This window comes from Nannospalax galili, unplaced genomic scaffold, assembly GCF_000622305.1.
Source record: "Nannospalax galili isolate Female #2095 unplaced genomic scaffold, S.galili_v1.0 scaffold1076, whole genome shotgun sequence".
Classification (NCBI taxonomy): domain Eukaryota; kingdom Metazoa; phylum Chordata; class Mammalia; order Rodentia; family Spalacidae; genus Nannospalax; species Nannospalax galili.
Genome location: NW_008338348.1, coordinates 1,139,521 through 1,166,906, shown reverse-complemented (window position 1 = coordinate 1,166,906; position 27,386 = coordinate 1,139,521). Strand labels below are relative to the sequence as shown.

Genomic DNA, 27,386 nt, shown 5'->3' with positions numbered 1-27,386 from the left:
CAAGGAGAGTTCCTTACACACCAATGTCACTTTATTGCTTAAAAGACTGTAATCTACGGTCATGATGGTGATGGAAAAGCCTAGACATTAAAGAAAGTGTGTTTACTATCATAGACAGGAATTAGGTTTCTACATCAAACGAACTGTTTAAAATTTCCAAGTCCCTTTCATGATGATGAAAAGAAAGTGGCCTTATGTCCACTCAGAAATCAGTTTACAGCTGTAACAGTCAAGCCACTACTGCATCATAAACACCGTGTGTCGACAAGTTGATATTGCAGCATGCAAGTTCTAAATTTGGGGAAGACCACTGCTGAATTTTCTCCCCCTACCCCAGCTGCCTGTACAGCAACTTCTGGCACTCTGAAAAGACAGCAAGGAGGAAGTTTTCAGCTCAGTGCCAGCACGGTTTCTCTGTAACCAAAATGTGTAGTGCCTTCAGCAACATGACTTCAGACTTCAGTGTGTGTCACTAGGCAGTAATGTCTGTGGCCATTTCTTAGCTAGCTGCTCTGGCCTGAACCTCTCCCTTAGAATGCCTGTTGTGTGGGGTGCTAGGTGCCTTTTCCCAGAAGACACCCTTCATCTGCTCTGGTATCCAAACTAAAGTCTGAATCCTATCAACCAACAGTTGCAGTTCTTCATTATAAAACTTTAGTCCAGATGTGGTTTCAAAAAATTAAAAGTAGGATTAGTATATGATCCAGAAATTCTACTTTTGAGTATACATCTCAAATGATTGACATCAGGATATCAAATCTGCAGACTATGCTCACAGCAGCATTATTCATAACAACCAAAAGTTGGGAACAACCCCAATGTTCACCAGCATGAAAATAGGTAAACTAAAATTTATATTTGTACAATGGAATACTATTCAACCTTAAAAAAGAAGATTTTGACACAGTACCATATAGATGGATCCTGAGGACATTATGGTACAGAAGTAAGCTGGTTACAAGAAGACACTGGATGATTGCACTCTCAGGCAGTACTTTCTACAGTCAACCTCAGAGACACAAGGAGAATGTTGTTGACAGGGGCTGGGTGGAGTGGGGGAATGGAGACTACTGTCTAGTGGGTATAGAACTTCAGTTGATGGCAAGTGTTCTAAGCATTGGCTGCATAACACTGTGAGTGTATTTCACAGGACTGAACTGTTGCACACTAAGAAGTTAAAATGGGAAGTTACCTGGTGTGTGAATCTTAAAATTAAGGAGACACCCTAGCTTAGCTTTGTAGCTCCGTTCTCTACCCAGCAATAAAACCATCGAACTGACATCTCCAGACACACCCTGAGCATCCTACATCAGCAAGCCCCCAGCTCACACCATCTCCAACGACCATAGAGCCACCGGCAACCAGAGCATACAGCCTGTTTCATGACGACCTGTCTGCTTGCCCAGGGACCCTTCCCAGCTCTGGTCACAGTGACATGGCCGGACACAGGGCTCCTCTGTCTAAGCATGTGGCATCCTCTTGCTTGGTATTGCTGCCCTGAGTGTGTCTGATTTCCTCACTGGGCATGGCATGCTTTGAAGGCTGCTGTGGTTCTGTCCCATTCTGTCACCCAACAGTGTGGCCTTGGGTCTGGAACCTCAGATTCCCTTTGAGACTTTCCTTCCAGGCACCCGAACTGTGGCAGGTTCCACCAAAGGAGCACTGGGAACAGGTTGTCCGATCTCTGGCGGGAGTGTTTCCTGCCCTTCCTCTGGAGGGAGAGGGTGCTGCTCCCCCATCCTGCCCACAGTCCATCTTTCATTCAGCAGTGGGAATGGTTCTTTGAAAAGCAGCCAGCGTAAGGCTGCATTGAAAGGACAGATCAAATCACAGAGCTCCTCTGCTGAGACCTGGCAAAAGCTTTCCCCTCCCTGGGGTGGAAGCTGAGGTGATAAATCCCATTACCTTTACCTCACCTCCCCACACCTTTCCCACCACTTCTCTTGTGCCCACTGCTCCAGTCCTTTTGGTCTCGCTGTTGCTGAGACGTCCATCATGGACCCTCCACGCTTTTGCCTACAAGCATTGCCCCGAGCACACCACACCCATCCCCACCCCACCAGCTCTGCTCACATGCCCCCACCACACAGCCACTTTTCTCTGTGTTTTGTAAAATAAACCAGACCCCCACAACCCATGGTCCTTACATCACTACACATTCCTTAGCACTTATCATCTGATGGATTGTAGATACATCTGTGAGTTTGTCATCATCTCCTTCCATTAGAATATGTTCATCAAGGAGGTAGAAAGCTGGCAATTGATCATCACTTCTGCGTCCATAGTCTGGCACAAGGTAGGTCCCCGGCAAGCTTCAGGTGGGAACTGAAGCAGAAACCATGGAGGAACACTGCTTGCTGGCTTGCCCAGTGACTTTTCTTATACAGCCCAGTTCTACCTGCCCATGGATGGCACCATCCGCAATGGATTGGGCCTTTCTACAACAATTCACAAGAAAATGCCCACAGACATGCCCACAGACCAACCTGATGGAGGAAATTCTTCAACTGACGTTCCATCATCCCATGGGACTCTGATTCGTGTCAGGTTGACAAAAACTAGCAAGCACGGATGGATAGATACACAAATGAGCAGATGGATGGATGGATGTACGAATACACAGATGAATAGATGGGAGGATGGATGGAAAGATGAGTGAATGATGAAGTGGATGAGTGCATGGGTGGATAAACGAGTGGACGGGTGCATGCATAAGTGGGTAGTTTCCTGGATGAATGGGTGGATGGATGGATGGGTGCATGCATAAGTGGGTAGTTTCCTGGATGAATGGATGGATGGATGGATGCATGCATGCATAAGTGGGTAGTTGCCTGGATGAATGGGTGGATGGATGGATGGATGGATGGATGGATGGCCACACGCATATATGAGTAGTTGCCTGGATGAATGGATTCATAAATGGGTAGATGGATGATAGATCATTGGATGGATGGACAGATGTGTGGATGGATGGATATATGGGTGGATAGATAGATGGATAGATGAGTGGATGAATGCATACATGAGTAAATGGATAAGTGGATGGTAGATGCACAGATGAATAGATGAGTAGTGGGTGGATGGATTAGTAGATGAAGTATATGTAGATGTATGAATAGATGGGTGTATGTGGGGAGAGATGGACAGATGAATGGATGTGTGGATGTGAGGATGAATGGATAGATGGTGGATGTGTGGATGGATGGATAGATCGGTGGATGTATGGACAGATGGATAGATGGTGGATGTGTGATGGATGGATACATGGGTGGATATGTGGGTGGATGGATGGATGTGTGGATGAATGGATATATGGGTGGATGGATGATTGATAGATGGATGTGTGGATGAATGGACAGTTGGGTGGATATGTGGGTGAATGGACAGATGGGTGGATGTGTAGACAGACAGATGGGTGGATTTGTGGACAGACAGATAGGTGGATGTGTGGATGGATGGGTGGGTGGATGTTTGGACAGATGGATGGGTGGATGTTTGGACAGATGGATGGGTAGATGTTTGGATGGATGGATAGATGGGTGGATGTGTGGATGGACTGATGGGTGGAGAGACAGATGGATATTTGTATGAGCACCTCAACATCTCCAACACTGCATAGGATGTCATGGCCAGCACAAAGAAGATCATGCCACTGTCCATGGTAGGAGTCACCAACCATAAATATGGAAAATACACACCATGTTTCTGTCTCCTCACCTCAGACTCCATCTGATTTAGAGAATTAGTTCAAAGTCCTTGTGACAGATGTTGTGATGCGAATCCCACATTTGATGGTCTTATACTCAAGGTTCTGCCCACAGTGGCTTGAAGAAGACATGGGTAAAACGCTTACAGGACCACAAAGCTGGCAACTCCCGATCGCAGCATTTCTTTCCTTTGGAAAAGATTTGCCACCAACTGCACAGTCAAAGTGTTCCTCAGATTTTCATGTCTGCCTTCGCCAGGAACACAGGCAAGCAAGTAGAAGGGTTAGGTAACGCTTCACTTCCTGGACCTCTCGGGGTACTTGTCCCTCCCCATCGCTCTTCCAATCCACCTCCTCAATCCTGTATTTTCCTCACTCTTAATATGGAGAGGGTGTAGAAAGCTACACCAAATTGTATCATGTGTGGGCCTGCAGCAACATGTGTATGTGCACAGGCACATGTACACACAGACCCGTGTGTATTCCAGCACATGGTGGCAACAGCCTCAAAGCAGCAATTATTTTTAATCCCCTGTGGAATTATCCCGCAAAAGTTGTATTTTATCAAGTGCAGGTGGTATTTGTTGTGGTTGTTTTTTGCTTTTATTTTTTGTCTAAATGCCTCTGTCTTTAGCTTCCCAGCTTTGAAAGTTCCTGTCATTGCATATCAAATGGCTGGGTAAAGAAGCAAAGGATTTCACTCAGGGAAGGGACTCAGAGCTGTGGAGCATCACAGGAATAAAGCTTTAGAAGTCTTCGTGTTCTCACTGCGTGCTGACAGTTCAAAAATGCTGACCCGGTTTCCTGACGCTGGTTCTTTGTCCTGCTTCCAAACATCTTCCCTGAAACAGCCCCTAATTTATAGGCCCTTGCAGAGATCTGTTCTCTGCTTTCATATTCTGCTCCCAGATTTCATCCTAGTTCTTTGTCATGAAATTGAGAGCCGGGCCCTTATTTCTAAAATTTATTATCAAACATAAACACTCTCTACCCAATTGCAGATGCAATTTGTACCCAAGGGACAGAGCAGACCCTCTAAGGATAAATTGAATTCTCTTGTATCTTACTTCTCTATACTCACAAAGCCATAAATCCTTAGAATGTTATCCTGCAGTGAAGAAACCAGAGCCCTGTGCTTTGAAATAATGAAGTTACCCCCAAAATCGAATTGGAATTTCCACCCTAAATGACAGTTCACAGCCTTCAGGTTTTTTTCCATGTGGATATTTCTTGGTAGTTGTTATGACTCCAAACCCCAGGTAATTGGGAAGGACTAGAAGACAGTTTCTGTCATGATTGACCACTTAGTTTCAGTACAGTGGTGGGTGGAGGGGGGAGCTAGGTACAAAAACAGGGGAGACCAGCTTTACCCTACGGTGCTGAGTTATTTCATTACTGGTCTGCTGGCTTGTATTCATTGTACATGATACTGGGTTTCCTAAGAACATTTTATGCAGTGCGTAATGTAGTTGAACCATGTTTTCTCCCATCCCTCCTCCCCTTTCCCTTTTCTATTTGCCCCTCCCTGGTCCCCATCCGTCCTCCGGTTCTGCTTACATGCCATATGTACACACATGGTGTTTTGTAGCTAGATAAATCCAGGATCCACAGTGAGAAGAACCTGCAATGTTTGTTTGAGTCTAGCTTGACTCACTCTGCAGGACCCTCTTTAGTTGCATCCATTTTCCTGCAAAGGACAGTCTTGTTCTTTATAGCCGAGTAAAATTCCATTGTGTGTACCACGTTTTCATTATCCATTCCTCTGTTGATGGACAGGTGAGCTGGTTCCATTTCCTCCATTACATCATCATCAATGAACAGGGATGTTCAGAGACCTCTGTGTGGTGCTGACTTAGAATACCTCAGGCATATACCCAGGAGTGGTGTGGCTGGATCATATGACAGCTCTCTCTAGGTTTTGTGGCACCTCTATGCCGATTTCCATGGTGGCTGGATTAATGTCCTTTCCCACATTGGGGTAACCCAGTCTCCTCTTGCCACCCCCACTGGCATTCTGACCAGGGTGAGGCGCAATACCAATATAGCTTTAATTGACATTTCCCCTATGACCAGTGATACTGAACTAAATGCTTTTCATATATCTATTACTGTTCTCAGTGTCTACTAGGCAAAATGTGCATGTGGTTTACACTGACCATCTCATCCCAGTCTCTCAGGAGCCCATTTTAAAGACAGCAAAACAGAGGCCCAAAGATTTAACTTTCTCAGCAGTCACAGCTGGCCAAGCGAAGGCAGCCACATTGTAACCAGGTTGTCCCATCTAAAGATCTTGCTTCTCTTGTAGTGAGAAAGTCCACTGTGCTTTCATTGGAGGGACGCCATGCCCACTAAAGAGAAATTCAAGATAGAAAAGGCAGGAAATGGACAGTACGCCAAGCCTCCCTCTGACCTCAGTGCATCAGGGAACATCTCTTCAGTGTTTTCCACTTAACAAGCAGGCAGTTCTTCACACAGTCATGGCATTTTACAATTTTCCCTGAATTGTATAAAAAGAGCCCTTTTCACTACTGCAGGATTTTCACAGTAAGCATCATATATGCGTGGATCCTAAATTCCCAGTCTCTTAAAATGGATATGCACAGTTTACTAGGCAAGTTTTCCTCTTAGGTTATTTCCAAATTATTGATTCTCATAAGCAATGCTGTAATAAATAACTCCATGCTTGAAGTGTTTAATGCAGGCAGCTTTAAGAGACATTCCTGCAAGTGAAATTCATGCATTAAAGTGCATGAATTTTTTTTAAAAAGTGCATGAGAAAGATGGCTCAGAGGTTAAGAGCACTGGCTGCTCTTGCAGAGGACCTGGGTTCAGTTCCCAGCACCCACATGGTGGCTAACAACCATCTGTAACTCCAGTTCAGGGGGATCCAACACCCTCTTTTGGCCTCCATGTGCACCGCACACACATGGTATACATAAATACATGTAAACATGGGGCTGGGAGATGATTCAACAGTTAAGAGCACTGGCTACTCTTGCAGGGGACCTGGGTTCAGTTCTCAGCACCCACTTGGCAGCTAATAACCTACTGTAACTCCAGTTCTGGGGAACCCAATGCCCTCTTCTGACCTTTGTGAGCATTGCACACATGCAGTACACTTACATGCAGAGAAACACTCAGGCATGTAAAATAGAAATACATTTGAAAAATACATGCAAACATTTATACATATAAAATAATTACTTTTTGAAAGACCTTGATTCATAACAATTTTTGCAACAAGCAAGCACACATGTAGGCTTCTCCAAGACAATTTTTCTAGAATGCTTTATGTTAGGAAACGTCTTTTCCACAGAGGTAAAGCCCACTGTGGGAATCATCCACCCTTTGAAGTCTGATGGATCTGTATGGCCAAATCTTGCCCTTGCCGCTGTGTTCTGCGGCATTGGGAGCCACCTCCAGTGCATTGTGAACCAACGGAGATCACGTCTCCCTGGACCATGCTGAGCCTAGTGGTGCTCAGTGAACACTTAAGATAGGATGCCTCAGTATGACAGAAGTCATGAATTTATGACTGTACTCATTCCCAGCGTGTTACATGGCACACTGCAATTGCTGCAAAGGCTTACCAACTGAATGTGACCCTGGTATTTAGTTTACTGAAGAGCATGCCAGGGCAGAAAAAACCCACAGACTGAGCAATTTCTGTTCCTCATGTTGAAGTCATTCTCTTAAAATATACATATTTATTAAGCACCTGCTGCATTCCTCTACTAGAAAATGCTGAAGGTTAGCTCCTGGGGACTTAAAATTCTACATGCCTCTTGCTCCCGATGTCACCACAGGCAATACCTCCTTAAGGTATAAGCCCAATTCATGGGGTGCTCTGAGGACGGTTCTCATGGGAGCAGTCAGGATGGGGAGGGAGGTTCTTAACAAAGGCATGACTTCAGAGCCACAGCATGAACAAATCAGACCTGAATTATGTTCCCTAAATGCTGGTCCTAACTCTGGGATCTGTGCATGAGCTTTTAGGATATACGGTTTTTGAAAATGTCATTCAATTTGTTTCTTGAGACAAGATCATTCTGGAATTATGCCAGACCCATCCAATGACGGGTGTCTAAGAGAGATTTGAACCAGGGAGGTCCAGGCAGTGTGAAGATGGAGGCTGAGGCTGGAGTGACATGCCACAAGCCACAGGATGTGAGGAACCAATCAACGGGGCAGCTAGAGAGCAGGGAAGTTGTCTCCCTCAGGACATGAAGAAGGGCTGTGGCCCTTCTGATGCTTTGATTTGTGTCCTCTGTCCTGCAGAGTTGCAAGAGAATGAATATTGGTACTTTTAAGCCACCGTGTTTGGGGTGAGGTCACACCCGTGAAGGATTTAACACAGACCCAGGTACTTTCAGAGCTCCACAAGAACTGACGGCCATCATGGGACTAGCGTCTTACAAGCTACCTGATTTGTTTTCTAATTTATAATTCTGTGTTTCCAGTGGGGACTTCTCCACAAGAAACTGTGAACGAGGTGAAGCTCCAGTTGAGCTCAGTCAGTGCTCCCCTTCCCACCCAGAGGCAAAGCATCAGAACTCTGGCTCCTTTAAGTATCCTGATGTTACTTTTATAAGGAGCATGAATGGGGAGTGCAGAAAGAGTCTGAAGTAATATATTACCAAGTGAAAGTAAGATCAGTACATAAACCAGTTATACTGCTGCAGAAAATAACACAAAACTTCCTTACTTTCTTACTGGATTCAATAAAAGTGATAAAATAATAAGCTTTATAAAAATTACCATTTGTACACACATTTTTAGGCAGTTTTGTAGTGAAATAAGAAAGGTCTGTGACTGTTTGCATATATAACACCAGTTCAATAAAGAAAGCTTCTAGAAACAATCTCTATTGGGTCAGTAGTATCACTTTTGGCTAGGGGATAATCAACAATTATCTAATTGGAATTAAAGCTCTCTCAATAGGAGGGAACTCATGAGTGGCACTGTAAACACAGTCAAATACATATGGTTGGAGAGATCATAGGTCCTAGAGAAAACTCTATCCCTGTCACATCTCTAGACAAATGAAATTTCTTACTGCATGCTAAATATGGTCCTTATATTTATAGACAAGTATAATGTACACCACTCACCAAAGAAACTTCTTTCTGCAACAGATGGGTCCCATAACTGGCCACACACAGAGAATATATGTCTGAGGGATGCCCAGTCCTAAGTGACACATCTACAGTGGAACTTCTACACACAAGGCTCATAGAACACAGTGGAACAGGGGACAGAGAGAACACTGCTATGTCCCTCAACTCTCACCAGTGAGGCTTCCTCATACAACAGAGTGGGATGCGGAAAGAAGGTAGAACTGGTTAAGTTTTATAGATAAAAGGCTGCAGAGTATGTGTTCCTGGATAGGACTCCTATGTTAAACCTCACCCACGCACAGCTCAGGGACCATTGTGGAAGAGGGGGCAGACAGACTGTAGGAGCCAGGGCTGGTGCATGAGCGTAAGGAAACAGAGGCTTTCAGGCCGCTGGGAACTTGCTCCTATGAACTCACAATAATGGTGACAGCATGCACAAGACCTGTGCCAACTCAATCAGATAAAATCCCAGCATAGAACGAAGGAAATGGGCAGCAGGCCCCAACCCTCGCCAAAGAACTATTAGCACCTGATCACTGCTGGGTCAGAGAGAGTAGATCTTCTTCAAGGGCGTGACTCCAGAGAGCCTGACTAGAACTTGTACCAAGGGACATCTGGGACTATGAACTTGAATCAAGGGACATCTGGGTACAAATGCTTGACTGGATAGGACTTAACATATATGACAAAATACCTGAAATCTGGTTTGGGGAGGAGGTTCAAATTTGATTAAGATCTATTATATCACTGAGTTTTTAAGAATGAATTTCTCATTAATTCAGATTGAGTCTTTACTAAATACTGCTCCCAGGCAACAGGCTGTGCCAGTAATCCCTTCAGTTCATTCTTCCTGAACAAATACTGCCCAGGGTCTTCAGTACCCTAGTCAGTACTGGCTGTGGTCTGTCCCAAGAACACAGAGATCCTTCATATTACCCCAGGGACCTCTCTGTGCTGCCTCCCTGCAAGGTTCCAGCTCTCTGGCTTCCATTTCTCCCTTCCTCATCCAAGAATCCAGATCACCGACTGGTGCTGGAAAGGGTGTCTGGAAGGCACATCCTTTGAGACCTGGAACTCATGTAAATATGCACTGATGTGAGTCTGCACTGGCCCTGGTGCCTGAAAAGCTCCTCACGTTCCCACGCGCTTCCAGGGTCTGATGTTTACTCTGGGCTGCATGTTTCTAACCATGACTCATTGAAAGAACCCTCCATGGGTTATTCCAATATGGAAACTCCTATATTTTAGGTCTGAGGGACTTAAAAATTCTTCTATGTTTCCTGTCTTCTGTCTTTCCAATGTTGACCTTTCTGGAGCGGCCTATAGTTTTCTCCTCTCACTTTCATTTTGTCTTTTACCTGTACGTTCCAGGAGAATATAAAGACCTTGTCTTCTAACACAGCCTTTGAGTCTTTCAACTTCACCTGTCATGCTTTAATTTATAAAAACTCTGATGTACATTTCTAAATTTGAAAATGTTCTCATGGAAAAATCCATTATCATCTAGAATACTGCTCATAGTTATATTGCTATTTCTAGAACCCCTATTTATTCCTAGCTTTTCCTCATTTGGTTGCTGTTCTTAAATTTTTGATTATACTATTTTTTTTAAGTAGGGATGTGTGAGGAAGTCCATTCTCTCCCTACACTGTGTGAGTCCTGGAAATTAAATGCAGGTCATCAGGCTTAGCAGCAAGCTCATTTATACACTGAGCCATCTTGCTGGCCCTCCAACTGATTGTTCAGATCGTGACGTGATATCCATGTTGGAAGATTTCCCTGGGTGTCTGGCAGTCCTCCCTTGTTCCTGATCCAGCTGGGAGCTGGTAGGAATAGGTGTTTCTTGAGGGCCTGAGCTAGATTCTAAGGTATCCCAAGCAACCTCTGATGTCACAATCTCTCTCTAGACTCAATCCACTCCCATTTTCTGTCTGGGTAGGGGGAAGGCCCAGTAGCACCACTGCCTGGCCCTCTCTGGACAGGGAGGTTCCTTTCTTAGCATCTGCTGTCTGTCTTGGCATCTTTCTGCCTGCATGGCCATACCCTATCAGGCTGGGCTCATGTCCATCAGCTCGGCCCATCCACCACATTCTTCCTCCTGGGACTCACCTCCAGTGTACTATCTAACCAGGAGGGAGAGCTACTGTGGGATGCTGAATGGGGAGGCTTCTGGGCTCCTCCACACCTCCTGAAGTTACTGCTCAAGCTGTCTCTTTTCAGTCCATAGAAACTGCTGGGGACAGAAGCACACGGGGGATTCCCTAGTGTCTAGCTGTCTTGATTCCCTGCTAGTTACACCTTAAAATTCCATATCTGCTGTCCTAAATGTTTGTCCCTCCACATCCTCCTGGCTCCCTGGTGTCATGCCATCCTCTCTCCTCGGTTTTCCCTGTCCTTATGATTTGTCATTTTTTTCAAACATTTCCTTCCTGTCATTTCATTGGGATTTTAAGAAGGAAGATAATATTATAGTGTGTGTGTGTGTGTGTGTGTGTGTGTGTGTGTGTGTGTGTGTATAAGGAGGGTGTTTGTGTATGTATAAGGAGGATGTGTGTGTTTGGACATGTGTGTTTAAGGTGGTGTGTGTGCATGTATGTATGTGTAAGGGGGTGCACGTTTAACCTGCCTTCCTTGCAAGAACTCCAAGACCTTAACTTTTCCAAGTCTTCTAAAGCTTCCCCAGTTAGGAGCAGATCAGAGGGCAGTGTGACCACGGTCATCCCATGGAGCCATTCCTCCAGCCCCTCTCTGTGGTCCCTAGGAAGACGCCCTGAATGCAGCTGTGGCTTTCCCAAGCCTGTCCTCAAGGCCTCTCCTGAAAATCCTGCTTCTGCAGACACACTCACAGAGCTTACCCGTGGTGCTGGTAGATGCGGGTGGGAAGAGGTCAAGGTCCCCCTCAGAGATGGCAGAAACTCCAAGCTTCTACCCAAAACCCAAGACCAGCACTAGAGCAGCTCAGGGAAAGAAATCTCTAAAGTGCACAGCACTGATTTCAAAGGAGGGGAAGGACGAGCACAGCATCCCTCAACCCAACTCACAAGTGGAAGGGAGATCCCACTGTGCCCCTACTGACCTGACATTTCCAGGGCCTGTTTATTCCTAGCTTTGCTCCATTGGATTGTTTGAATTGTGATGTTCATGCTGAAAGACTTGCCTGGGTATCTGACAATCCTTCCTTGTTACCCATCCAGCTGGGAGCTGGTAAGGAATGAGTGGGGCCCAAGGACTCTGAGCTAGAGTCTAAGGCGTCCCAGGCAACCTCTGACATCACATTCTGTCTTCCAGGCTCAGTCACCCCAAGACACTCTGGAAAGAGAAGCCAAAGGCAGTTGGGTGCAAGGCCAGGCCTGCACTCTTCCAGTGGTGTAGAACAGTGGACAGGCAGCGGGCACCACCTGTCTCCCCTCAGGCAACATGGCGGCCTGCTGTCTGCAGGGATTACAAAGGCACTAACAGCGGTTTCCCTCTCGTTGTCATCATGCACTGCTGCTGCTAAGCAGTGCCAGGACAAGGTCCTCTTCTCCTGCTGCCTACTGTGCCTGCCACCCTGGGTGTCTGTCCCCGCCTCCCCCTGACATTACCTGTGGATGATGTGGTACCTCTGCAGGTACTCCAGGGCCAGCGCAAGCTCACAGATGTACAGTTTCACGGCCCCCTCTGTGAAGTGCACATTCTGCTGCAGGTGGTAACGCAGATCCCCGCCCAGCAGCAGGTCCACCACCATGAACATGTCCTCCTCATCCTGGAAGGAGTACCTAGGATCACAGAGGGACACCGGTTAGGGATGGAGGTGCCTCTAGTGTCCTCAAAGCCATCAGCCCGTTTCATAGCAAGGCAGACTGAGAACAGAAGGCTGCTGATGTTGCCTAGGGGACGACGGTGTGGGAAGTGAAGGGCAGAAGGTCTTCCAATCCCACACTGTAGGATCACCTCATTCCCTGTATGAAGGCAAGCAGGAATCCTAGCACTGTTCCCATATCCCCGAGCACTGGACCCCTGGCCCACCCCAGCTGTTTGCGCAGATACTTTGATTACATGTTGCTATAGCATGGATCTGGAAGATTCTCAAAAGACCTATGTGCTGGTCACCAGCCTTGGCGTTATTTGAGAGGTGGAGTCTACTGGAAGGAAGTCAGGTCACGGGCAAGCTGTCCTCAGTGGCAGTATACTGAAACCTTGACTCTTCTTGTGCCTCTGTTTTTGCTTCCTGGCCCTCCTGGTGTAAGCAGACCTCCTGTAGAGGAGGGTAGCCTGTGCTCTCGAGGCACTGCTGGCCACACACAGAGCCACTGACTGAAGTCTCTGAAACTCTGGGCCAAAATAAGCCTTTCCTCCATTCAAATTGCTTAGGTATTTTGTCACAGTGGAAAACTGACTGGTACACATGCTGTCAAGGATTCGTAGCCTCCAGTTTGGAAGACACGCTCCCCCCTCCCCGGCAGTCCCTGTGCCTTCTTTGAATACTACTGCCCTCCCGTGAGCAGTTTGTTTCTGCAATGCTTGAGTACAATGCTGCTCTGTGCATCAAGTCCACGTGCTGTGGGATCTGGCAGATTTGATCTCCTGGCCTTTTGGATCTGGCCACATCCTAACCCAAAAATGCTTTGGCTGGCAGCCCCAGCTGAGCCCCAGTGAAGGCTAACACCAAGGCCAGCCATGCATGAGTCACCTTGGGCAGAAGGGTGGTCCTCTGCAGCCAGCTAACCCCACACGAAGCAAAACTTGCCCAGTGAAGCCCAGCCATCCCACGGAATGTGAGCATAGAACATCTTTGTGTTTTTGAGCTGTGACGTTTTAGTGTGGTATTCAATTTTGTAGTAGTTGTTTTTGAAGCACTAGAAAAGTTACTGAACTCATTTCTAAACATGTTTGGGCTTCGTGATGACAGAAGAGGCAGCACATATAGTCTGAGAATGCTTCTGTGGGTCTTCAGAGACCTTGTAGTCAGACAGGGCACACCACACCTTACACCAGGACAGAGCAACCAACTAGCTCTGACCACTCCTCTCTTCCAAACCACTAATGCTGTGATGGAGCTGCATACTTATGACCTCATCTAACCCTAATTATCTCCCAAACACTGTTCACATATGACTTTGAGGATTATGTTTCCAACATGTGAACTCTGGGGACATGTTCACACCACAGCATACCCAAAAGAGCTGCCCGATGCATCTTTCTGTGTATTTGCTACCGCAGGGAAGGGCAGGGAAGGGCCTGCCCAAGGGGCATCTGAAGAGGATCCACGACATTCAAATGAAACACGCCCCCACAACGTGCCTGGCACTCTCTATTCCCTGCTAGGGTGTCAAGATGGGGCGGGGGGCGGATCTCATTTGAAATTCCACCAGAACCCTTTGGAGGAGCGATATGAATTTTCTGGGAGAAACTTGCAGTCTGAAATGAATTCTAAAGAGGAGGATGGAATACAAAGAAAAATCATTTAAGCAATAACTCAAGTTCTGGCTCTTTCTTGCTGCAGATATGTATTTTGCTCTGGGCCACAGACCCCCCCCCTTCCCCAAGGAGACGCTGTTATTACTGAAGAACACAGGATGACCTTCCATTCCTCTCGGTGCTTCTGTGCCATCTGTGTCACTGTCCTTCTGCACTGAATTATAATTATGTCCTCATCACAATGCCACACATTGTCATGGAAATGATGGAGATCCCAGATGAGAGTGCCGTGCTCTCACACAGTGACTCTGACCTTCGGAGAAGTATGGGCAGTTAGGCGATCCTTACAGTTGGGAGGTGAGAGGGCTTTGTTAGTCCAGGCCTGGCTGTGGCAGTAGACAGCCAGGAAGCAGGCAGTGTTTGTTATTAGTGTGTGTGAGTGTCTTGCATCTGTATGTACATACATGTGTGCAGGTGCCATGTGCACATGGAAATGAGAGGTCAACCTCGGTGTTTGACCCTGTAGGTACCATCTGCCTTGTTTTGGGGGACAGGATTTCTCATTGACTTAGAGCTTGCTGGATTGGCTAGATTGAGTGGCCATCAAGCCTCAAGCCCCAGGGATCTGCCTATCTTCTCCTTGTCAGCCCTGGGATTACAAATACCCACCACCACGCCCAACTTTTTATATCAGTTCTGAGGATTGAACTCAGATCTTGCATAGCAAGCTCTTTTACCAACTAAGCTCTTTCCTGGTCTCCATTTTATTATTATTATTATTACTAATATATCAATTTCTTATTTTGTTTCTTGAAAGATCCAAATAACTTATGAAATTCATAACACAAAATAAAAAATAAGTTCATGACAAATAACCAAAAAAAATCAAGAAAATATTAGTAGGCAAAATCACCCTTAATTCATGCCCAAAGATCCTTTCTGCTTGCGAGAAATGAGCCTTCAATGCACAGGTAGCCTTCCCAGCACCCACAATAGAGAGGAAAATGGTCAGTGTTCTGATTCACGGTTGGTGAATACATGAATCATTTAGGAAAAGCATGATTTTTTTTTTTTGACACTCAGTTGTACTGAAGAGCTGCAGTGTGATATTTTGACACATAAATATATACATGCACAACTGACAAATGAGGGCACTGAGCATGCCCACCACCTCAAGCCTTCATCATCTCTGTGTCAGATGCGCTAGAAAATCTCTCTTCTATATCTTGAAACACACAACAGCATCACTTTTCCTGGCACTGTAGCCAGATGGAAATTGCTCCTGGAGTCTCATAGAGATGTCCAAAGATCCTTTCTGCTTGCATGAAATGAGCAAGAGATGCTGTTCTTTTATGTGCTAAACACTGTGTCTGTGTAACACAACTCCAACCAGAGTAACAAGTTGAAGATAGGATCGTTTCATGTGATGTCCATCAAGGTAGACTGGCAAAGTTCAAAGCAATTTTGGGTATAAGCAATCCTGTGAATGAAAGCCACGTGGTCTGTGTGCTGAGCTCCAGGGAACTGTCTGATTCTAGGATTCATTTGGAGGGGGGCTCTTCTGGGACCACTCTGTGATGCCCGGAAGAGGACTGAGCTTTGATGCACATCATTTCAGCACCCACCCCGTGCGCCTACACTCTTACTGGCACTCATTCACTCATGGCTGTCCTCTGAAGAATCACCTCTACTACCCTGCCCATCACCCATATCATTCATGACACAGGTCAGAGCAGTGCCATACTTTGGATGTGAAATATCTCCACAGGCTCATGTGTTTGAATACTTGGTCTCCAGTCAGTGGGTCTGTTTTGGGAGGTCGTGGAAGCTTTAGGAGCAGGGGGCCTTGCTGAAGGAAGTGGGTTACCAGGGATATGTCTTGAGGGTTATATAGGCCAGCCCTATTTCTGGCCCCTATCTCCCTGCTTCCTGGTCTGCTAAGATAGGAGCAAAAAGAAGCTGTTCACCACTGTCACACCTTCCATACCAGGATGGACTGTATCCCCTTCAACCATGAGCCAATATAAGTCCTTCTTCCCTTAAGCTGCTTCCTGTCTGGTACTGGGTCAGAGTGAGGAGGAGAGTTACTGATACATGCAGGGTTCCCATCAAGGGCAAGTTCTCTGGCCCAGGGGACAATGTGTGAAGACTCTTACTGCATCTACTGAACAGAGGCCAGGAGACTGCTGCTCAGCACCTGCTTCAGTGCCCACCACAAAGAATCACCTGTCTCCAAGCACCCATGATGCTGAGGTTGAGAAACCTAGACTTGGCATGATGTTCTGGCTGAATGGAGACTTCCCTAACCCTCAGAGACTGTTAGTTGGGTGTCTCCTTTGTTCTCTATAACACTAATGAGGAGGCACCAGGCGCCTGCCCAAACACTGTATGAACTCATTTCATTCTTCCAACCAGCCCACAAGGTAGGGCTCCTAACGAAGCTCTGTTACTGTTTGAGTGTGAAATGTCCCCCACAGACTCCTGTGTCTGAACACTTGGTCCGCAGCTGGGGAGCATATGGAACCCTTGGGAAATGGAAGTGGGGCACTAGGGTGGCCTTTCAAGGTTACACCCACCTCTACTTCTTCCTGGTCTGGCTGCCAGGTGGGGAGGTCTACACGTTCCACACCTCCCCCCGCTTGCCACAGAGTCACCCCACCAGGATGCACTGTACCCCCTGAAACTTTAAGCCACAGAAATCTTTCTCTTTAGTTGTTTCTGTCTGGATCCTGTAAGAGCAATAATTGCACTCTTGACATCTCCGGATATCTTAACACTCACAGAAGCTAAGCAATACATCTAAGATGGCAGAGTCAGGAAACGGCAGAGCCACGTTGAATGAGAGGGCCCATGTCTGCAGCCTCCCCTCACTCCCGTGTTCTCAGAGTCGTTTGTTCACCGCACTCTGTTTTCCCCACCAGTCAGTGAACTCCCTGAGCACAAGGGACCTGTCTCAATCAGCATTGTGTCTTTGCATCTGGCCTGACTCCAGAGTGTTACCTGCTCTGTGCAAACTTGCAAAGCACCCGTACACTGTGAGGCCTACACTTTTATGACCCATGTCAGTGAGAAAAGAGGGCTGATGGGAAGGAAAGGCCTGTGCTGTGTACCTGACGCTCCTGACACTGCTTTTCCTCTGGCTTCCTCTTACTCTTGCACTAGTCTGAGTTGCAGTCCTGGCCTCCCCTTCACCCTCGTCCTCAACCCAGAGAGCAGAGCAAGTCTGAGGGAGAGAGCGGCCTTGACTGGCCTGGCTCTTCTGTCATCCCCACTTCCCCTCTGCATTTGGACCTGCCTGGATGCCTGCACTCCTGCCCACTGGCTTCCGTCCTAGCATCTGGCCCCTGGAGTTGAGGCTTGCGGGTGAACACCATTTCCTGTCCTGCAGGTGATCCTATGTCAGAGTTGAGTGTCAGGATGCCTTTGGGGATGTGGGTCTGAGGCTGGGCCGTCCACGGCATCCTGGGATCCTTCCTCCGCCCTTGTCAGACATTGCCAGTCTGTGTTCTAGCCACTCGCAGATGCAGACTATCCCTTAGTACTTGGCGCAGTCAGCCATGGATGTAGGCGCCACCTCCTCACTTTCCCAGTACACAAGATGAAGACCAGGCCAAGGGAAGCTGGCTAGTCCTAGGGTAGTAGGTCGGGTTTCTCAGGAAATATATCCTGTTCTCTGTCACTAGCCTGGTGTGGCTTATGAACCACAGGTCAGGTAGACTTAGAGGTAATGTAACACCCAGGAAGATGTAAGATGCGGCTTCAGGGGCAGAAGTTGGAGATAAAACATCAGTCCAGCTGGTCTTCTTGCTCAATGAGTGATGGAACCTACATCTGCCTTGCCCAGGGCCTGGGTCCCAGTGAACCTGCCACAGGAATGCTGTTGGCACTTGGCAAGGAATGGAAAGGACAGGAGGCTCCACAGGGAGGCCAAAGCCCTTAGACTTCCAATGTCACGAAGACACATATCTTTCCCTACTTTTTCTTCCTGAGGCAGAAGTAAGTCATTGCGTATCTGGAGAAGGCTCTGTGAATGGCCAGGGGGAAAACCCAGCAGCCATGACAACCGCCTGTGCCCAGTGCTCAGCCTGCCCCATGTCTTTACTGTGTGACACCCGCAGGTGCAAAGAGTCGAGCATCTCCTGAGACCAGCTCATGCTCAATGGTATCTCTTGGTGCTGATGGAAGGAGGGCTCATCCACCATGCTCAGCTCCAGTGACTGATTCTCAGATATTTAACATCCTGAAAGGAAGGGGCTAAAAATAGCCTTGCTTGTGACAGAAATCCAATAGCGGGATGTCAGACTCTCTGGAGCTTCCATTGTACCAGCAGAAGGTGCTCATCAATGCTGCATTACTTGATACACAGACGTCTTTAATAATGTTTTAATAACCTTCACAATAACAAGCTTTTTTTGGTTTTTTAACTTGACTTGAGCCACAAAAGTCCTCAGGTCACTCAGATGAGGTGGCTATCACTGTTCTTCATCTGAGGCTGGTACCCATCTCCCACCTCAGGAAGCTGAGTGGAGGCAGTCTGCCACCATCTACCTCCTGCAGGTCAAGGTGACAATGTGGAGACTCAGGCACCATCTGGCTCTTCAAGGCAAAGTGGTTGGAGCAGGGGAAATCTCAAAACCAGGCTAAGGCCTGCTACGGCCTCACCATCTACCGCTACCCAGGGGCCTTTGCAAGTACAAAGTACTACCTGTCCGCAAATGCAGGTGCTCTTATGCCACAATGACCTTACAGATTTTGATTTAAATGCTTCAGGCCTCCAGGGATCCACCATGGCTGACATAGGCCCAGATGAGACAGGCGGGAGCAAATGTGCACTGAAAGGGAAGTGAGGCTGGTGTGGGCTTACGCCTCAGTCCCGGCACTCAGGAGGCAGACGCAGGTGGATCTCTGCGAGTTCAAGGCCAACCTCACCTACATAGGGAACTCCAGGCCAGCCAAGGCTACTTAGTGAGACCCTGTCTAAGACAACAAACATGCATGAAGGGAGCAACTGTGCAGTTCACTGGACAGGATCCACAAAGAGTTGGCCTCTCTGCCGGGCAGAGGAGACAAAGGACATCAGTGACACAGAGCCACCTCCACTCCCGATGAGATGAGATGGAGACTTCCTTGTGGGCTGAGTCTCAAAAGAAACCCATTCCCTGCATTCCCTTAAGAGGAGCAGGAAGGGACAGAACGTGACCCTCACAGGGTGTGCACTTCTTGAGTGCCAGGTGGTGCTGCTGGTTTCCAGAGTCTTGCCTGAGGGTCAGGGCTCCGAGTTCCTCAAATGGCAGACCCTGGTCAATCTTCCCACACCTCAACGCCTGCATTGCTATTTCTGTTTTACAGGTGACAGGGCTCAGACAAGCTGAGAAGCTTGCCCAGTGTCACTCAGTCGTGCAGGGGCCATCTCCTTGGAATGCTGTTTACCAACGGCATTTTCAAAGCTCTTTGCACCTCTCCTAAAGGCCTGTCCCTCATCTGCATGGCTCATGCCTCGAGTCTAGATATGTGTGTCCCACTTGCTTCCCTTTCTTAGATATAACCATCTTCCACTTGGCATAGCAACCTGCTCTGCAAACCACTCCTCTATAGAAACCCCATCCCAAGCTGCACTCAGTGGCACAGCCCTAGAACACCTGCTACTTGACAGCTCCACGAAGCAGGATTACAAATTTAAGCTCTCTTGGACAAAAGTGAGTCAAGGCCAGACTGGGTGAGACCTTGTCTCAAAGGTAACAAGTCAAAGGGGGTGCTGAGGATGGACCTCAGTGGTAATCTCTTGCCGCACATGTATGAGGGTGTAGGTTCGAGTCTCAGGACTGAAAAACAAAGAAAGTGGGAAAAGAATGGATTTCCTGGGCCTAAGAGATGGCTCAGCACTTAAGAGCACTGGCTGCTCTTGCAAAGGACTGGAATTTGGTTCCCAGGACTCACATGGTGACTAATAACCATCCATAACTCCAGTTCTAGGTGATCCCGTGGCCTCTTCTGGCCTCCACAGGCATTGCATGCACATGGTACACTTCTTTACATACACACAGGCCAAACACCCATATACATAAAATAAAATAGTTTTAGTGGATTTCTTTTCTGTTTTTATAATGGAAAATTTTCACTCTGCTACTCATCAGCCCAAAGTTTCAACTCAATTATTAAAAATACAATGCGAATAGAAAAGGCCAGCGAGCTACATGTTAATAGAGACAATGTTAAAACCAAGCCGGGCATGGTGTCACATGCCAGCACTAGGGAGGTAGGGGCAGGTGGATCTCTCTGAGTTCAAGGCCAGCCTGGTCTACATAATGGCCAGCTGGGGCTACAGGGAGAGCCTGTTTCAAAAAGACCAAAAAAAAAAGATGTGGACATGCTGATATATGCCTATAATACCAGCACTGGGGGTTAAGATAGGTCAATCCCCAGGGCCCACCAACCAGCCAGCCTAGCTGAATGGTGAGCTCTAGGTTCAGTTATACCAATGACAAGCAGTCAGAGAAAGAGCACAGGGAAACCCTCCCATTCACAATAGCCACAAAAAAAGAAAAAAGAAAGAAGATGCTCAAACCAGTCTACCCTCACGATCAGGTACCACAGTTGATGTTTTTTATTTCTTCAGTAACAGTCTGCTGTCACCTATATCTAAGGCCCTTATCCCCTTTGGCAATATATGTTTAATGTGATTTTTTCAAGCTGACTGTTTTGTTCTGACATGTCACTAGTTGGATTTTAAATGTAACTTGAGACTTATCTAGATGCCCTCTTGTTAAAACAAGTTGTATTGTTTTAGAGTTGGAAAAATAATCTTTCCCTCCACATAAACAAGACCTAAAAATATACTGTTGGGTACAAATAAGGTTGAGCCATTTGAAATCGCCAGTGTTCCTCTGATTTTCTCTTAGAAGTGGCAAGTTCACAAGGCTCAGCCCAACACAGTGTGACTCACCACTTAAATCCTCCAGGGATTTCCCAATGTATTTGGAATAAAGTCAGGATTTCTCAGACTCACTTACAAAGCCTTGGAGATCAGCCTGCAGCCTCCAGGTCTGGTTTCATGCTGCTCCTGGCTCAGCTGGTTTCTTCCTCCCGATGTTTATTTTTCTTTTCATTCTAGTCCTGAGCTCATTGGACCCACTGTTCTTCTCTCTCTGCTCCATCTTCTTATCCTCCCTTCTCATCCCTTCATCTCGGTTCACAAAGCTGCTCCTCAGAGCCCTGCATCACTGCCTCACTTTAGAAGCCCACTCCTTCCAGGCACCTGCAATTCCAAGGCTTTTTCTTTATGGCATTCTTTCCCAGTCTGAACTAGTCTACAGAGCCAGGTGTTTGATTGTGTCTCTGTTCCTCATGACACACAGATGTCCCTGAGAGAGCCAAGGTTTTGTCTCCATCAGTGGCTCTTGTGATTGATAAGTATCAATGTGACTGGATTTGGAATCACTTAGGGGATGGGGAGGGACCCCGTGGATGTGTCTATGAGGGCATCTCCAGAATTAACTGGGGGGAGAAGAGATGCCTTGAATGTGGGCAGTGCTATCCCATGGCTTGGGTCACAGATGGAATTAAAAGGAGGAAAGGGAGAAAAAAACAACAACAACAACAACAACAACCAAGATCCCACCTTCTCTTTCTCTGCTTCTTGACTGACCATGACGTGAACAGCTGTCCTCTACCACGTGCTCCCACCACCATGATGCTTTGTTCAAGCACTGAATGACTACAGACTGAATCCTCTGGAACCGTGAGCTAAAACGAGTGATTCCTCCCTTGAGTTGTGTCAGATATTTGGTCACACGATGCAAAGAGACTAAAAAATCTCCAGACTGAGGGTGCTTGGGAAGCATGTGGGGTGTGGGCTTGGCTAAACATGGCTTGCTGGGCCCCACCCCAGAGCTCCTGGCACTGCAGGTCTGGGATGGGACCTGGTGTTTGGTGTTTCTAACATGTTCTGAAGGGGTTGTTGAGGGAGTGATGTGGGGCTCACATTTTGAGAATGTCCTGGTCTACATGCCCTACAGCTCCATCACAAACATCAGAATGGAATGCCTACTGAGCATCGATTGCTCTTTAATCAATAAACTTTCAATTCTTTGTGATTCTCCTGGGCTCAAGTCCCAAGCCACCTTGTTTGCAATGCCTCCCAGGAGCTCTCTGTGGTTAGCACCTTGTCAGACACTCTTGGACTCCTCCTGTCATTATAAAACTTTATGATATACATAAGCCTATAAGAAGATTTCTTGGATTTTGATAGCAACTGCATTAATCATTTTAAGGATAATTATCATCACTGTTGAATCTTTTAAGCCATGAACACGGCATGTTCTGCATGTGTTTAGGTCCTCTGACTCCTGACACACATTTTGTTATTTTCTGAATAAAGACTATACAGATGGTTTTATTAGATTTAAACCTAGTTTTTCTGTAAGTGTGATGTGACTTTGAATGGAAATATTTTCTTTTTTAAATTTTCATTTCTGCTGGGTATGGTGGCTCACATCTTTAATCCTAGCACTGTGGGGGCAGAGGCTGGTGGATCTCTGTGAGTTCAAGGCCAGCCTGGTCTATATAGCAAGCTCTAGATCAGCTGGGGCTACAGGAAGACCCTGTCTCATGCCCCCCTAATCTAATTCATATGTTCTCTGAAGACAAAGATAAAACCAGAAATCAATAATAGAAGGAAGCATTTGAAATTCACAAATGTGTATAAATATAAATAGTCAAAATGTGGAGAAATGACATGGGAACTTAGGAAATATTTCTATATTAGGGCAGGAATTAATGAAGTAGAAGATATACAGAAAATTAATAGAACTGAAATTTGGTTCTTTGCAAGATTGCTAAAACTATAAACTATTAGCTACAGGCTGACCAAGAAAAGAGTAAGAGGTACTGAATTTATTAAATCCTATTGAACCAAGAAGCATCACCACATTTTACAGAAATAAAAGGAGTATAAGAAAATATGAATAACGTACAATTTTAGATAAAAATTAGATACGTCAAATTAATTAGGTAAATTATAGAAATATAATAAGTACTAAATTTTGTACAAGAAGAAATAGAAAATCTGAATGGAGTTTTAGTGAGGGAGAAATTGCATTACTAACACAAAATCAGAGTAATTTAAAGCAACTCAGAAAGAAAGCTTGGACTAAGATGACGTCATTGTTAATTTTAACAAACATCAAAAGACTTTAATGGGCATAGTGTTAAACTAGCTCCTAATGACTTGTTATTATACCCACAGATAAGTGCGTCTCTCAACCCTCATCAGAGAAACTGCCTTTTGCAAGAGCTGGTGATTAACACAGAGACCTGCAACTTGCCAACATGTAAGAATAAGAGACTGAGGATGCTCATCCCTAAATGGGACATCCCTATCACCGTGCGGTCCCTCCCCCAAGGCTCAGGGACCATTGTGGAAGAGGAGGCAGAAAGACTGTAAGAGCTAGAGGAGGTGGATGACCACAAGGAAACAGTTTTCCAGACAGCTGATCAGTTACTCATATGAACTTCCAGCAGTGGTGACAGCATGCACACGAGCCATGCAAGCTCAAACCAGACAAAATCTCAGCATAGACGTGGGGAAGTGGGTAAGGAATCTCAACACAACCTAAGGAACTTTTGGCAACTGGTGGCTACTGGGAGGGGGAGAACAAGAGAGAAAAATAGAATTCATCCAGACTAGAAAGGAAGTAAATTGAGCTCCACTCGCAAATTTCTAGATATTTTAAGAAGGCAGCATTTTCACACTATGGAGGAGTCCAGTAAAGCTGCAGGAAATGGACTTGATGGGCAAAAGATTAAGTACCTTGCTGGATGCATACTAGGATGAAATTAAATAAATAACAAAAAAAGTTACATTCAATTAACAAGTCTGTGGGATTAAGGCCCACTCAGTGGGATAGAACTCCTGTGTGGTACTGTAAACATAGCCAAATACACATGGCTGGAGAGGTCACAGATCCTAGAGGAAAACCTACTTTTGCCACATTCCTAGACCAATGTAATTCCTTACTTTATTCTAAATATGCATTCTTATTTATGCAGACAAGTGTACTTTTTACCCCTCATCAAAGAAGCTTCATTTTGCAACAGATGGAAACCATTACAGAGTTCCAGATCTGGTCAAATGCAGAATATAAATTAAGCATCTGTGAGATGCTTAACCCTAAGTGACACATCTTCAATGCAACCTCTTCACATAGGATGAATGCATTTCTCAACTCTCACCAGAGAAGTTTGCTTATGCAGCAGATGGTGATTAACACAGAAACCCACCACTGACCAATGTGCAGAGAACAAGAGGCTGCAGAGTGCTGATCCCTGGATAGGATGCCTGCTTCAAACCTCTGCCTCTCAAGGTTCAGGGACCATTGTGGAAGAGGAGGCAGAAAGACTGTAAGAGCTAGAGGGGGTGGATGACCACAAAGAAAAAGTTTTCCAGACAGCTGATCAGTTACTCATATGAATTTCAGCAGTGGTGACAGCATGCACCATTGCATGACGAGCCATGCAAGCTCAGACCAAACAAAATCTCAGCATAGATGTGGGGAAGTGGGTAAGAAATCCCAACACAACCTAAGAAACTGTTGGCAACTTATGGCTCCTGGGAGGAGAGAACAATGTCTTATAGGGAAAGGACTCTTGGTGGGGCCAGTAGATGGACCCACACTGAAGAACATTTGGGGCCACAAATCAGATTATAGGCTGATTACATATATATAACTTTGAAAACTAAAGACCACCATTGAGAGAATTCAGATCAAACCTAAATGAATGGAAACATTCACAGATCAGAAGATTCCATGTCAAGAGGATCTCCAGAATGTTCCACGCAGTCAACACATTACCAAAAATCCAGCAGCCATTAAAAAATTTTTTTTAAATGTTTGGTTTGTTTTTTTGGAAGAAGCATTTCATTACAACAGCATTGACACATTCAATAACAATTTTCTGAGGTAAGATCCATCTTTTTCAAAATTGGCTGTGAACTTTTTAGGTTTACAGTTGAATTGTTACAGTTATACAATATAGTACTCAGTATAAACCCTATAAGATATGAAATTAAGTGAGGTTTTAACCTTTAAAAAAGACCTCCATTTCATTATTAAAATACACAGTTTCATACAGAAAAATTAATTTTCAATGCACTTGACATTATGATATTTGCACATGAGTTTCTAATCTCTATATATCTGATTATTACTAGTGACAGTCATTACTTTCTGAGCTCCTTGGCATCTGAGCATGGATATAAAGTCACCAGGTAGATTTCAATGGTAATTTTTTCACAACTACTACTTCTTATTTTTTAATCATTATTTTAAAATTTTTTAATAACTACTTGATTAGAAAAAGCATTTCACTACAGATTTAACATATTCAGTAAAACACTCCAGAGCAAGAGTACATCTCTTTCAAAAGTGGGTGCAAGTTTCTAGGTTCACAGTTGAGTTAATACAGTTGTACAATATTGAACTCAGTATAAGCCCTGTAAGACATAAAATTGAATGAGTTTTTAACCTTTAAAAAAGATCTCCATTTCGTTTTAGAATATATTGTTCTTTGCAGAAAGACTCGTTTTTGCTAATAACACTGAGATGTTGGCGCATGCACCTCTAATCTGTATGCATCTGATTATTACTAGTCATACTCAGTTGCACGTGGACCACTGGCACCTGTGTATGTCTATGAAAGCATCAGGTGGATTTCAGTGGTAATGTTTATCACCTCTACTATTTAGCATGATGTAAATTTCCATGCTTCCTCCTCAAATATAATACATTTAAAAAAATTAGTTGATTTTTTTTGTGTGTGTATATCTCCCAGAACATCCCAAACCATCTCATTTGACTATACACCCACTTCCCAGTTGCCACCCTCCCATAGCCTCCCTTCCCTCACAAGAGCCCTTATATTCTGATATCCCTGCTACTGTCTGCTGTGTTGTTGGCACCCCAACCAATCCCCACTACTTACCCTTCTGTTGAATCTAGTCAGCTGATCTAGAGGTCTATGTTTTAGGAGGGTCAGCTGTTCCTCTTCTAGCAGTAATCAGTTGTCAATACTCCTTTAGATAAGATTAGGGTCTGCTGTTCATTTTCCCAGTTCTATGTTGGGTTACTATTTGGGAGTCCCTTTGTTCATCCTTGCCAGCAACTCAAAAGAAGGTATCTCTTATCTGGCATTGTTGCTTGTTATGTAGCCTTTAGCTATACATATGGACTCTTAAGAAATTATATTCCCTCCTTTAATCTTTGGTTATACTTTCCTTTTGGATGTTTAAGGCCATACAGTTGGCCCAGATAAACCAATTTATTTTTACTCTTAAGGTCGTTTGAGGATCTGTTCCTCAGGGGTCACATGGGCTTGGGAGGAGTCCCTGGCTCCTTTCTTTTACCAGTTCAGCCTATGTGAAGATAAGTCAAAGGTCCTGCTCGACCATGGTTGGCTTCACTTGGAAGCATGGAGGAAGTGATTCCTCTGTGTTGACCCTCCTCTTTGTAGACTGGACACTGGTTCAAGTCCATCTGGTGGGGTCTCCTCGGCCTCCTTGATCAATATGACAAGTGACCCACCACCATTACAGGACATTTTGAGAGATGCACATAGTCCCCTGGAACTAGTTGACCTAGGAGGGCAAGGAGCAAAAACTGTCCTTTATGTCCCTCTTACCAAATTAGTATAGGCCGTATAGGCCTCAAAGCATGTCTGTTAAACACCTAAGAAGGTTAGATACTCCAGTCTGGTATTTTTAATTACTGTGTGTCATGTAGATAAATCTTGGGCAAAGACCAGTTATTCTCAGATAAATATTACCTATGCATATATTTATTGAACTGCTATGTATAATTTGTCAGTAGGTTGTAGGAGTAATATGGTTCCCTCTGGTTTCAAAACTGGCTAGGCATTGTTTATCTCTTGCATTGTCTCACCCTCCACCATAGTTTTCCCACTTAAGGTGCCCCCCATTTCCCCCCATTCTATGTTAATAATACCCATCTCCTACGGTCCTACCTCTCTTGAGCTCCTTTTTTCCCCTTATCCCCTAGGTTCCTGTATACCCTTCCCTCCCCCTCTCTTAAACTAACCCAATTTTTATCCATATCTCCCTTATTAAGGCCTGTTTCCTACTGTTCTTCTCTTTCAGGTTATTTCTTTTC

At 45.5% G+C, this 27,386-nt stretch overlaps 1 protein-coding gene across 2 annotated transcripts in view; it reads right to left on the bottom strand.

Annotated features, from left to right (window-relative positions):
• The window catches only part of Stk32b (serine/threonine kinase 32B), a 379,118-nt gene that overhangs the window by 107,721 nt on the left and 244,011 nt on the right, over window positions 1–27,386 (bottom strand). For both annotated transcript variants that reach the window (XM_008833119.1, XM_029563507.1), the window contains exon 4: window positions 12,408–12,581. In XM_008833119.1, coding sequence (XP_008831341.1) covers window positions 12,408–12,581 — 174 coding nt within the window. The remainder of the gene's footprint in view (window positions 1–12,407; window positions 12,582–27,386) is intronic.